The following is a 14,712-nucleotide window of genomic DNA, read 5'->3' on the forward strand; positions in this document are numbered from 1 at the left end:
ATAGTAGATATGGCAGACTCACAATATTAAATAAATGTCAAACCATTTGTGCTAGTAAGAAAAAGTTACCTTCAGGATCAAGCCCAGCTGTGAATCAGAAATCTCATTTATTGTTTCTTGGTCCAATGAAAAAGAAAGAAAGAATTAAATATTAAAGTAATCAGAAATCATGCTTAAAAAGTAAAAGACAATTGCAGTATACAAGCTCATCTTACAGTTTTCAGAATAACAATGCACAGAAGTCACCTATCACAGTGAGTGCATACTGAAAAGATTCAAACATCTCCTTAACACCTTTATTGCTTACAATGCTTGTGTTTTACAGCAAGAAAAATGAAAACTACAGGAAAATACTTGAAACTTGTGTGCCAAACATAGTGTGTCCCTTATGTTTAATTCTCAGGAATACCAAGATACAGATGAGGAAAATACCATCTGTAATTGTAATACCACCCAGAGAATCTTAAGTAGCCTCCTCAGGATCCTTTGCTGATGAATGGGCTTTGGCTTTAACTTAATCTAAGACTCTTTTTACTATACTACTGCTTAGTATTAATAAACTTCAAATCTTTGTTTTGTTTTCTTCCAGCTCCATGGCAACAGAATCCGTTTCTACGAAGGCCTTAAAAATAAATCTCTTCATACTGAAATAAATGCAACTTAAGTTTTCTCAAGTATTTTTTGCCTACATGTTTTTTTATGCCTGCATATTTTCTTACTTTAGTATTTGATAATTTTAAATGTATGTAAATGTAGTATATGAGATAATTCTTATAAAATGTAATTATAATAGTGTATCACATAAGATACTACAAAATTAATTTTTAACATCAGAAATAAGCAAAATTACTTCCATGCAGTTATAAAGAGGCTTGTTCCAATGTTCAATATTATCAGCATTGAGCAGCAATGACAGAAATCTTTAAAAGCAGAATTTGTTTCTGTTTTCAATGCACTTTGATTTACCATTTTATTGGGCTTAAAAAGAGTAAAAAATTTTTGGTCAATCGTTAGACCAGTAATTTGATAATTCTTGATGCTCTATTTATATAGTTTGTAATCATTCTACATCATGGTGAGCTCTTTTATGTATATCATTTTACTCAAAATTTATCAAAAAAAATAGTTTGTATATTTTCACTGTTTCCTTAAAGTATAGTTAGAAGTCAGAGATATTTTCCACAAGACACCCTCTCAAGATTATTTCTTGACTATTTGAATAGTGGGTCTGATTTTTTAACACTTCATCTGTTTGCTCATAATTTAGCCCATTTTAAAGTGATTGGAGTAATTCTACAGTAAATTTAATGTTCAAGGTGTTTTCCTCTTCCACAAGGTGACCTTTTGCTTAGTAGTAATCATTATGACCAAACAAGATCTAGAACCTAGTAGTCTGGAGCAGTCTGTACACTGACCCTTACTGTACTCCAGCAACCATCTGTGTTGTCCCCAGTAAGGAAAAGTCTTCAACACTGAGTAAACCCTTGTCAGCTTGTAGTTTGCCCTGCTATATACAAAATGCTAAACCAATATATGTAGCAGTTCTCATGTTTTTTCAGACTTTTGGGTAAACTTTGTATTACACAAGCCTCCAAAGATCATGTATGTCTGCCTTGTTTGATAAAGACTAATTCAAGTTTCAATTCACAAAGACTTCCGAGACTCCCTGAGAAAAAGCCTCTGTAGGGACATTAAGCCAATAGGATGGAAGTTGTGTCAACATACAAACTTCAAAGAACACTGTCAGGACAGAACCATAACTGCAAGAGGTGGGGAATCTGAAAGGGTGACAGTAACTGCAGTACATGTCTGCATAGCTGTTCTGTTTTAAAACAGTATCAGAACCAGCACTCATGACCATATGTGAAAGCTATACATTAGCTGTCAACCAAGAAATAACCTTTCCAAATCCTGCGTATCTAGCTTTGAAAAAATGATCATGACATTTATTATTAGAAATGCCTCTTTTAGTTGAGTATGGTGACACTTAATCCCAGCCCTTGAGAGTTGGAGGCATTTGGATCACAAAGTTCCAGACCATCCATAACTGCTAACATGCAAAGGCTAAGCCTAAGGTACATTAAATCCTGTCTCAGAAACTTGTTAGATAAGCCAAAAGCAACTATTCCAGTTAAATAGTCCTTTAAAGAGTTTACAGATTCTAATAATACTATCTTTGTGAAAGTTTTGTTGGTTTTAATTTCTAAAAAAAAAAAAAAACAAACAAAAAAAAAACATGTTTGAGGATAGAGCTCAATTGGTAGCATGGTTTCCTGGCATGCACAGAGCTCTTGGTTTGATCCTTAGCAGCACATAAGCTGGGTAACACATGGCTGTGACTGCAGCACTCAGGAGGTAGGACCAGGAGGACATTTAAGGCCATACTCGGCTTCATAACAAATTTGAGGCCAACCTGAGGTAAGAAAACCCTATCTGGGGAGGGAAAAAACTACCTGAATACTGGAGTTACATTTGAAAATCTGGGGGTGGTTTTGTTTTGTTTTTGTATTCTCTTATAAAGATTTTATTTATTTGTTTATTTATTTATTTATTATATGCAAGTACACTGTAGCTGTCTTCAGACACACCAGAAGAGGGCATCACATTCCCATTACAGATGGTTGTGAGCCACCATTTGGTTGCTGGGACTTGAACTCAGGACCTCAGGAAGAGTAGTCAGTGCTCTTAACTGCTGAGCCATCTCTCCGGCCCTTGTTTTGTTTTTTTAATTAAACATGATGTTTTTATTCTAAAAGTAAAAATTAGAACAAACTAAAATTGCCTTAAAAATTATAAACAAAAATGACCTGTTTATAAATACCATTTTGGAACATGAAGAGCTATCCGAATAAACTGGTTTCTTCTGATATAGTATTTCTTTTAAAATACAAATGGCTCCTGCTTTACACATAACTCACTACATGGAAGAAAAACTACAAAAAGGAACTTGTGAGTAAGTAAATCTCACTGCCTGTGCCTGCCCACTCATGCTTTTCTCCCAATACCACTCAGCTTAAAAGTGCTTCATTATTGCCTGGACAGGGTTTCTCTGTGTAGCCCTGGCTGTCCTGGAACTCACTCTAGACCAGGCTGGCCTCGAACTCAGAAATCTGCCTACCTCTGCCACCCAAGTGCTGGGATTAAAAGCATGTGCCACCACTGCCCAGACTGAGTTTAGAGTCTTAACAGTCAGGAGGGCCTGGGGATGGAGAAGTGGCAGGAAATCTTAAAAGCCTAGAGAAATAAGAAATATAGAAAATAAAGACCATATCTCTAACCCTACTCCAAACAGGTGAAGCCAGAGCCACTATGAGACAAGCCTGGCACTTCCAGTTATGGGCAATTTTAGCCATAGGAGAAACCTGTAATTCTCACAAGTCTTAAATCCAGTGCAGGGACTTGGTGTTACAGTGCAGGATGACATTAGTAAAGAAACTATTTTGTGTCTGAAGGCTTAGTGCTTGAGGTCAGCACTATCTTGGGAAGGAGCCTATGTCTTAAGCTGAGGTAAGGACCTGAAAAAATAATGTAAGTCTGGGATCCTGGTACTCCCTTGGATGGGAGACAGTCACAAGAGACAGATCACTCCATGCAGAATACAGAGTTTAGGTTAGTAGGGAGTCTGCCCTATGCAGTGTTCCATGTTAGGTGACTCCATCATCTGCATATTATAGCAAATGGAGCTACAAGTCTGTGGCCTCAAATTACATAGCTTCCAGAACTGCGTCCATACCATAGTAATTGGTTTACTACTGAGATCTCTGCACCCAGATCCCTTGGATCTGAATGAGCGCTTCTGCTCTGTCCTTTCCCGGTGAGGTTTCCTGCAAGGAGGTTAAGGTTGGGTTAAAGCACTAAGACCAACCGACAGAGTGCTGGGTGCCCTCCATTATTCCTCTTTGGTGTAGAATTTGCTGCCATTGGGTTCCCATGCTTTAGAATGCACTCAAAAGACTTCAGGTTGCAGCCAGGCATGATGGTGCATGCCTTTAATCCCAGCACTCTGGAGGCAGAGGCAAGCAGATTTCTGAGTTCAAGACCAGCCTGGTCTACAAAGTGAGTTCCAGGACAGCTAGGGCTATACAGAGAAACCCTGTCTCAAAAGACAAACAAATTTAAAAAAAAAGAATTCAGGTTGGATGTTCTCTTCCCCACAGACCCCAGTGGAACCTCTAGCCTGAGTGGCAGCCAGCCTAGTCTACAGGCTACAAAGCACTTTGGGCCAGCTGAAAGACTAAGTGAAATCTGATGCTATATACTTTGGCCAGTCCAGCTCTCTGGTCCACATGTACCGGAGGAACAGAGGAACTACAAACATTCATTTACAAACCACTACGACCACCCCAAGACTCGGGTCATGATAATTAAACCAGGAAGAGACTTTTCGAGCCATGCTTATTTTCCTTTCTTTCCCTTTCCCCTTAAGGTATTCATTTTTATTGCTCATCAAGTACGGTTTTGTTTTGTAATCAGATTTCATCTCTTGTTCTTTTCCTCTTGCTCACATTTTTTTTTTCTTCTGTTGACTCTGGACTCTTGCTTCTTCTTTCCCTACCACCTCCTTTACATTATCTTTCTGCGTATCTTTATTAATTTTAAATGTCATATTTCCTTTAAACCTTTTTATAGTTATGGGAATATGGTACTCTTTATGTTACTGAATTTTTACACCTCGTTTTTAATCCAGACCAGATTATGTTTTTTAGAAGAAGAAAAAGCAGGGGCTAGAGAGATGGCCCTGCCATTGAAGAGCACTGGTTGCTTTTCAAGAGGACCCTGATTCAATTCCCATCACCCACATGGCAGCTCACAACTGTGTGTAATTCCAGTTCCAGAGGATCTTGCACCCTCATACAGACACACATGCAGGGGAAACACCAATAAACCTTTAAAGATAAAAAAAAATTTAAAAATAGGAAATAAAAAAGAAAGGATAAGGAGCAAGGGACAGGAAAAGACAATATAGGGTAAGAACAGAACAAGGCCAAGCTAGCCTGCCCAAAGACCCAAGTTAAAGATGGGATAGTGGAGTGAGCTAGATGGAGATAAAGGATACGAAACGTAACAAGTCTGAATTGTTGGTTCTTGTCTGGAGTCTATCAGGGTCCTTCCCTGCCACTCTGTTGCCTCTGTCCCTTTCTCTGGTGGTTGACTCTTCAGATTACCAGGCCATGGATATTGCTTTTCAGATTTCCCCAGATTATATTTTTGTTGGTTTTGGTTGGGTGAGGTTTTGGTTTGTTTTAGCTTTATGTATGTAAGTGTTTTCCTGTAAGTATATATGTTCACCACATGTGTGACTGGTGTTCTGCGGCAGCCAGAAGAGGGTGTCAGATCCCCTGGAACTGGAATTACAGATAGATGTGTACCACTATGGTTCTAGCAACTAAACAAAAGCCCTTTGTAAGAACAAGTGCTCTTAACTGCAGAGCCATTTCTCCAGTCACAAATACAGCATATTTAGATCATACCAAGCTACCCCTACCTCCTTCCAATTCCCCTGACTGACCCATGTTACTACCAATTTCATGTCTGTCTTTCCCTTTGGTTTATAATCCAAATTCAGCACAGAGCCATCCACTGATTATGGGCCACTTATCACAAACCATGTTTCCAAAAGAGAGTAATAGCTCTCTTTTTTTTTTTTTCTCTCCTTCGAGACAGGGTTTCTCTGTGTAGCCCTGGCTGTCCTGGAACTCACTCTGTAAACCAGGCTGGCCTTGAACTCAGAAATCCACCTGCCTCTGCCTCCCAAGTGCTGAGATTAAAGGCATGTGCCACCATGCCTGGCCTTTTTCTTCTGTAGCTACCAATTCTTCTGCTAAAGGTGGAACCTTAGGGGGCCCATGCTGGGATTTTGCCAGGCTCAACCTTATGCAAAGTACTCAGCAAGTAATCACAGCTGCTGTGAGTTGATGTGTGACAACCATGTTATATCAGGAAGTCAACATGTCACAGCTCTTCTCCCAATCTGCCAGCTTTTACATCCTTTCCAGTCCCTCTTCTGCGTTGAGGCTATTACAGATTCATCTACAACTGAGCATTCACAATTACTTATAATTTTGATCAGTTGTGATTCTCACCATTAACTACTAGCCGAACTGTTTTATTTGATGGACACTCTCTAGCCCAGAGCTCCCAAACTGTCTCCACCCAGGTCTCTAAGTTCCCACTGGTGGGTTGCTACCACACCAGCACCATGCTTCAAATCCCCCATAGCGTTTGTGGTGCACATCTTGCAAACCCATGCTTTGCCCCCATACCTATCTCTCTTGAACCCAGTCAAACTTCTGCATGAAGGAAAATGCCACACAAACTTAGTTCAGAAACAATAGTAACTCAATATCTGGGCCCAACAACTAAAACCTTATCTTGTAAGCCCTATTTAATCTGATTCCTCTGGTGGCCAATCCTAATCTAGATCCACCATGATACAGGGAAACTCTAGCTACATTTTGTCCTCGCGCTATCCCAGTCCAAAAAGAACCTAACTCTCTTCTGCTTCCTCTCTTCCTCCTTCCCACCCAGAAGTCCTGCCTACTCGCCCAGTGATTGGTTCCTTTATTCATTTGGAGATTGGTTCACAAGAAGCCACCTGAGTATGTGACTCATTCGTCATTCCAGACAACCTCTCCTGGGACAGCAGAATTAACATAAAAATGCAAGCAGCACAGAGCCATCCACAACATATTAGGTTTGTGGTCTTGCTTTGGCCCAGTATTTCCTTACCAAGACATTTTGGAATGGTAATATATATCCTGCATGATATGATGTTGGAGGTATGTGATCAGCTTTTTTATTTTGATTTCTTCAACTTAGAGATTGCATGACTCTTAGAATGACTTTTCACTTTGGACTTTTAACATTTTGAGACTGTTATAGACTATGGAACTTTTGAGTTGAACTAAATGTATTTTTGCATTATGCTATGCCTTGGTATATCCCCCATAGAGTCATGTGTTTGAACAAGTCTATGGAGGCCAAGGAGTCAAATGTGGTGGTTTGAACAAGCTTGGCCGAGGAAGTGGCACCATTAGGAGTTGTAGCCTTGTTGGAGGAGGTGTGGCCTTGTAGAGAGTGTGTCATTGTCCTGCTGGGCTTTAAGAACCTTCTCCTAGCTGCTTGAGGAAAGTCTGCTCCTACCTTCCTTTGGATGAAGACATAGAACTCTCAGCTCCTCTAGCACCATGTCTGCTTGGACACTGCTGTGCTTCCTGCCATGATGATAATGGGCTGAAATTCTGAACCTGTAAGCCAGCCCCAATTAAATGTTGTCCTTTATAAAAATTGCCTTAGTCATGGTGTCTGTTCAATACACTTCTTTGTTTGGTGTGTTAAAGTTTACATTGTGGAGGTTTAACTTCCTTGGTTAGGGTTTTCCCTTCTTTATTCTTCTTCAAGCTATTATGAATAGTATTTTTCTATTTCTTTTTCTCAGAAAGCTTATTGGTCTATATGGAGACTACTGATTTTTTTTTGTATGTTGATTTTGTATCTTAAAATTTTACCAAAAATGTTTACTAAATCAAAGAGCTTTCTAGTAGAGAGTCTGTAGAATCTTTTAAATATAAAATCTTGCCATCTGTAAATGGAGATAATTGGACTTATTTCCTTTGTTTATAATTTTTAATCTTTTCTTGTATTACTACTGTGGCAAAGACTTTGAGTACTGTATTTAATGAGTAGAGAGAATGGTTACCCTTGTCACATTCTGGATTTAGAATGAAATACTCTCACTTTCCCTCATTTAGTATGTTAACAGTAAGTTTGTTGTATATAGTTTTTATTGTTCTGAGGTATAGACTAGCTATTCCTAATTTTTCCAGGTCTACTATCATGAAAGGATTTTGTTAGTTAGGGTCTCTATTGCTATGATAAAATCCATGATCAAGATCAACCTGGGAAGTAAAGAGCTTATTTCATTTTACAAATTGCAGTCTATTATCCAGGGAAATCAGGGCAAGAACCTGGGTTTAAGTACTGATGCAGAAGCTATGGAGGAGTGCTGCTTCCTGGCTGGCTCCCTATGACTTACGCAGCTTACTTTCTTATGGTTCCCAAGACCACCAGCGCAAGGCGTACACACACACACACACACACACACACACACACACACACACACACACACACACACACACAACATAGTGAGACAGGCCCTTTCTACATCAATCATTCATCAAGAAATGTACCACAGGCCAATCTGATGGAGGCATTTTCTCAACTGAGGTTTCCTCTTCTCAAATGACTCTAGCTTGTGTCAAGGTGACATAAATCTAGCCAGCAGAGACATGGTGAAGTTTATCAAATGCCTTTTCTGCAGCTACAGAAGTCATCATGGATTTCTATCCTTAAGTTCGTTTACTGACTTATTAGACTTGTTGAGATGAGTGTGATGAACCAACCTTGTGTCCGACCTGGGATGAAGCCCTCTGGTTGTAAGATCTTAATGTATCCTTGAGGTTGAGTTGCAAGGATTTTTGTTGAGAACTTCTTTAATTGAAATGTTTTCCATGCAAACTATTCTGATCATGCTTTTTCCCCTCCCCATCGCCTCCCAGATCCTCTGTGTTCATGAGGTAAATTGCTCAGTTGTTTTTGTTGTGTCTTCTTCTGATATTTTGTAACAGAATAATACTTGCTTCATAGACCCAGTTTGGTAGTATCCCCTCCCTTTCTATTTTGTAGAATATCCGGCAGGGGGCTTTCAGGGTCCCGTTGTGGTCTAATAATAAGGGCACAGATACATCTATACAGTTTAAAGCTGTGGGCCTTGTTGCTGGGGTAGTCTCTCAGTTAGCTTCTAACTCAACAAGACTTAAAACCCCATGTAGCTTTCACTGCTGCTCTAACTCCCTGCTCCATCCTGGCCCACGCTTCTGTTCCTCTGGGTCTGGCTCTCTGCCAGCTGTTCAGCCCTTTATTTATCAAAAGCCACATTCCTTCCTCATACACACACACACACACACACACACAAAGCTATTAGCATAGTGAGAGAGGTTCCACTGTTTCCTCATGGAATGGATCAACAGCAGGACTGTGCCAACCCATATCTCAGTGTTGCCTGTTAGACAGATAGACCTCCCTCACCGCAGCTGGCTGTTTAACATGATAATCTGAGAGAATCCTCTTTTTGGGCTGGTGAGGAAGTGACAAAACATTTACATATCCTGCTAGCCTGGCACCTTCAGCACATCAAGCGACAGCTGAGAATACAGGGACATAATTTACAATATGTGGGGGAGTAGATTATTCTAACAGTAGAATAGTAGCTTGAGGACTATTAGTATTAAAAGTTTGTTAGAGGCAGCCTGGTGTGTTAGTGCACACCTTCAATCCCAGCACTTAGGAAGAAGCAGAGGCAGGCAGATCTCTGGGTCCCAGGTAAACCAGATATACATAGTTCTAGGAGAAATCCTGTCTCCCAAATAAGAAGGTTTGTTAAAGGCATGCCATGCGAGCATGCCAACTGGAGAAGTTAGAGGGCTCCAGGTCAAGTGCACCCACAGGCGTCTTCCCCCATTCATATGCACCCCTGCCCCTTCCTGGTTGACACCTCCTGTAACCCTACTCTAACTGCTGACGTTAGTTAGAAGACTTCGGAGCCCTGCCTTTGATGTACACATGCACTGCCTAGCACATCCCCAGGCTGGTGAAACACAGGAACAGAAACCTCCTGCCCCTACCTCAGACTCCTTTTGCCTCTTCAATAAATGGTGCTGGCAAACCAATATCTACTAGCAGAAAAGTGAAATTAGATTCATATCTTTCACTTTGAACAGAGTCAATTCAAAGTGGATCAAAGACCTTACTTTAAAGTATGAAACATTCAGACTTTAGAAGAAGCATAGAGAGACATTAGAGTAGACAAGACTTTCTGAGCATAAAACCAGTAGCATGGGAACTTGATGTGGTCTGACATAACTGTAGCCATTTTGTATGTAGCCTCCAGGCTGCTCATAAGGTGAAATCAAGTTCACCCATTTTTTTTAGGAGTTCTCCCTCTGACACTAAAGAATGATACCTATTTGGTTTAAAACCCTGGGGAAAGGGACTGAGGTGCATATTTTACACACCAAAGCAGACCTGGCCTCCAGGTTCTCCCAGCATCCCTCAGTCCCCACCTGGCTTATCCTGCCCCCAACCTTGAACTTTCCAGCCTGTTGCTCCAGCTCCAGGAGATACAGCACATCCTGGCTTCTGTGAGCATATCTGCATTTATATACACAGACCCACATACAGATACACAGATCCTGTAATTAAAGTATTTTCTTAAGGAAAACTGACAAATGTTGGAGATGTGGAGAAAGAAGAGCCCTTATTCACTGTGTGGGGAAATGCACAAACTGATACAGAAATTATGGAGGACAGTTGAGAGGATCCTCAAAAGAATTACAACGGCATATGATGCCTGTGAACCAGTCCTGGGCACTTACACATCTCGGTGTAACTCCACACACTACCATAGAGATATGTGCACACTCATGTTTAATGCTGCTCTATAGCAAGGAAATGGAACCAACCTAATTGTCCAACAGGTAATGGATAATGGAAATCTGGAGAGATGGCTCAGTGGTTAAGAGCACTGACTGCTCTTCCAAAGGTCCTGAGTTCGATCCCCACCAACCACATGGTGACTCACAACCATCTGTAATAAGATCTGATGCCCTCTTCTGGTGTGTCTGAAGACAGCCACAGTGTACTCATATATATATAATAAATATTTAAAAAAAAAAAGAAAGAAAAGAAAGACAATCTGGTACATAGATAAAATGGTGTGCATAAAAATATAATTGCTAGTAAAAGTATAAAATCCACAGCTTGTTTGTTGTTTGTTTTGGGTTTTGTTTTGTTTTTGAAACAGGGTTTCTCTATGTAACAGCCCTGGCTGTCTTTGAATTTGTATACCAGGTTGGCCTCAAATTCTCAGAGATCCGCCTGCCTCTACCTCCTGAGAGCTGGCACTAAAGGCATGCACCACCATGGCCGGCAGCTGTTTTAACTGTGTGGAGGTTCACTGAGATGTATAACTCCATCTGGATAATCTCACAGCATGTGCTTTTGTTTTGTTTTGTTTTGTTTTTTATTTGCAAGGTCTTTACAATAAAGATTCAATTAATTAAATAATAATGTGTGAGCCCTATGGTGGGAAAATAATAGTGTGTGAGCCCTATGGTGGCGCGCGCCTTTAATCCCAGCACTTGGGAGGCAAAGGCAGATGGATTTCTGAGTCTAGGACAGCCTGGTCTACAGAGTGAGTTCCAGGACAGCCAGGGCTACACAGAGAAACCCTGTCTCGAAAATAAATAAATAAAAAAAATAATAAAAAATTAGTGTGTGAAATACTAAAAACCTATATCAAAGCAGTCTGTAAACCTAAGGAAACAAAAGATAATGTAAGGTGTTATAATTTGTTGGCTATTTGCACTCATTTTAATTACTGTCTATTCATTAATTTGATTGATGTCTTTCATATCATTTGCTCTTTATGTTTTCCTTTTTTTTTTTTTTTTTTTTGCTTTTTGTTTTTGTTTTATTTCAAGACAGGGTTTCTCTGTGTAGCCCTGGCTGTCCTGGAACTCACTCTATAGACCAGGTTTGGGTCTTGAATTCAGAGAACCACCTGCCTCTGCCTCCCAAGGGCTGGGGTTAAAGGCATAATTTCTGTATGTGCAAGTTCTTTACAATAAAGTTTCAATTAATAAGCAAAAATAATACAGTATGAAATACTAGAAACATAAAGCAGTCTGTAAGTCTAAGGAAGTGAAAAGCATTGTGTTGTTATGATCTGTTGGCCATTGCACTCATTTGACTACAGTCCATTAACTTAACTAATGTCACATTCATACCATTTGCCATTTTTGATGGAAGTGTTTAGTTAACTTTGTTTAGTTCATTATATATTCTAATTATCAATCCTTTGTCAGATACATGAATGTGGGGTGTATGTGTGGTTTTTGGGTATCAAACACAATGTTCCTGCTATTCGCCCCACACTGAGAAGGCTAGGCTGACTCCATAACAGGCTTCAAATCAGCAGATCAGGACTGGGCAAGTCCAGGTAAGTCCAGGCCCCAGATGCTGCCCCGCCACCTGGCCTGAGGCAAGGGCAATGAATGGTTCAGCAGCAGTTTCCAGACCTCCCCAGCAAGTTTCCAGCCCCCACACCCCAGACGGGAATGGCTCACTTTGTTGTCCCTGTATCTTGGTAATGGGAGACCCCAGCATGCTTGACTTCTGTAAAATAAAACACTCTGCATTTACATACTTGAGTCCTGGGTGTCATTCTTCGGTGGATCATGGACCCTTTACAACACCACATCCCACGCCTGTGTCCGTCCTCATCTGTCAGATGGAGGGAGTGTTCACTGTATGGCGCTGTTGGAGTGAGAAGAAAGATGCAAAGCACATAGACTGTACAAAGTACTCTAAAAAGGGTCTTGGTTTCCTAGATGCCATGTGCAAAGTCGTCCCAACATTGTGTGGCAAGAGGGGCACTTCAGCTCAAGTGAGGGCCGTCAGGACAGCAGAGGATGCTATGCTAATGACTTATACAGGGCCCAGTTTCCCCGGAACCTACTGATGCTCAGTTCTTGGGGATGCTTTCCCTTTCCTAACAGACTATAACTTCTTCCCTGACCTCTGAACATTCTTTTTCTACTCTCTACTCCTCGCACCTTGTAGCTCCACTATGGAACATGCCTGCTTTCTGAGGCCTTACCTCAAAAGGTGTGATTTCCTCTCTTCCTCTTCTTCATCTCCCTCTTGGTCAAAATTGCCAAGATCTGCAGCCCTGCCTGTTGTTCTCTTAAACTCTGACAAACGGGTCCTTGAGCTTCCTTCTATTTACCAAAGCTTTCGTTAATAAGACAGAGAACGCACTCAAGGGAATCCTGAGTTCCCCAGGCATAGCCACACTTCACAGAGAAGGCATTTAGATGTGGAGGGGCATGCTGCTAACCTCAGCAACTCACAAAGCTGAGGCAAGACACTGCAGGTACCAGTGCAGCTTGTGGCACACAGTGAAAACTGCCTCGGGGTGGCAAGTGTGGGGGACCAAATTCCTGCCTCCTCTATAGCACTACTTAGTAAAACACTTTAGTCTCTCTTACTTACTGCCGATATTCACTCATAACTTATAAAGTCAGCTCCCAACCCTTGCACTGTAGTAGTGTTGCTGTACCACTGGGCAGCTGCTTTTCCCACTCCATCGTTGAGAGAGGTGTGGTAGGTAGCAGTGCCTGTAATCCCAGAATTTGGAAAGTGGAGACAGGAGGATTAGGAGTTCAAGGTCATCCTCAACTCCAGAGCAGGGAGCCAGCCTGGAATAAAAGAAACCTTGTCTTAAAATAAACAAGGTCTGCAGAGATGGCTGGGGGGCAGCGTACTTTGCCTACAAGCCTGAGTGTGATGCCCAGAGCCCACCTAAAACTGGAGATCATCTACTTCACAAAGTCCATGTACTCACACAACTGACAAGATTTTGTGCTTACTTATTTCAACTAATGACAAATCTGCAGCTAGAGGCAGTTTGGGGATTGCTTCAAGCTGAGAAATTGACAAAACCAACTCAGGAACCATGACGCTGTTGAGCACTTGCGAACAGCAGAAGCAGCCGTACATGTTTCAGACCCAGGAAATAGGGTCTGTGAGCACAGCTTTAAAGGTCTCGGTATCTAGCCCCTGTTATATAAAGATCACTAATTACAGCCAAGGCATCATAGTAGTCACAACAAAGAATGATAAGATGGAATGGCCACAGAAAAATTTAAAAATCATTTCATGGTTTAAAGAGATTAGCTGAGGTTAGGATAAACACAGCTTGGTGGTAGTGGTGCACACCTTTAACCCCAGCAGTTGGGAGGCAGAGGCAAGTGGATCTCTGAGTTCGAAGTCAGCCTGGTCAACAGAATGAGTTCCAGGACAGCCAAGGCTACACTGAGAAACCCTGTGTTGAAAAAAACCAAGAGAAGAAGAAAGAAGAAAGAAGGAAGAGGAGGGGAAGGAGAGGGGGAGGGGGGGGGGGAGGAGGAGGAGGAGGAGGAGGAGGAGGAGGAGGAGGAGGAGGAGGAGGAGAAGAAGAAGAAGAAGAAGAAGAAGAAGAAGAAGAAGAAGAAGAAGAAGAAGAAGAAGAAGAAGAAGAAGAAGAAGAAGAAGAAGAAGAAGAAGAAGAAGAAGAAGAAGAAGAAGAAAGAAAGAAAGAATGAAGAATGTGTGCTACTCTTACAGATGCCCTAAATTTGGTTTCTAGCACCATATACCACCAACTCCAGCTCCTGGAGAGCCAATACTCTCTTCTGTCCTCCCAAGGCACCTGTACACACGTGACATAAACGTAAATACATCCTTTGTTAAAAGTTATCTTTCTGATATAGACAGAAAGGGTCTGAGATTCAAGGCTACGCAATGAATTACTGCTAAGAGTAGAAATTTACTCAATAAATATTTAGTGCATGCTCTAGGGTAGTGAAAGGTTGAGGGAAAAGCCCAACAGTCTCAATGCCCTGTGCGGAGAGAGGTCCAAGGCGAGAACCGGATTCCCCAAGGGCAGAGTGGGCAGGAGGACCGGGGGAAGGATGCAAGGGGACCGTTTCTCCGCCGGGCCGCGCGAGGGCGCTGCTCCCCTCCTCGTGCGCCGGGCCCGGCGGCGCCGCCCACTCGCCTTTTCCCGGCGGAAATGCCGGGGCGATGACGGAAACCCGGAGGGAGGGAAGA

The 14,712-nt window shown here is 41.6% G+C and overlaps 1 protein-coding gene across 6 annotated transcripts in view; it reads left to right on the top strand.

The window, feature by feature from the left end:
• The window catches only part of Tex15 (testis expressed gene 15), a 75,815-nt gene extending 68,220 nt beyond the window's left edge, over nt 1–7,595 (top strand). For 5 of the 6 annotated variants that reach the window (XM_006508976.3, XM_006508977.3, XM_006508975.2 and 2 more), the window contains one exon: nt 590–677. In XM_006508976.3, coding sequence (XP_006509039.1) covers nt 590–627 — 38 coding nt within the window. In that variant the 3' untranslated portion in view covers nt 628–677. Of the gene's footprint in view, nt 1–589 lie in introns of all 6 variants that reach the window. The other variant, XR_378774.2, reaches the window with a different exon arrangement.
• The last annotated feature ends 7,117 nt before the right edge of the window (nt 7,596–14,712 follow it).

Source organism: Mus musculus, chromosome 8, assembly GCF_000001635.26.
Source record: "Mus musculus strain C57BL/6J chromosome 8, GRCm38.p6 C57BL/6J".
Taxonomy (NCBI): Eukaryota; Metazoa; Chordata; class Mammalia; order Rodentia; family Muridae; genus Mus; species Mus musculus.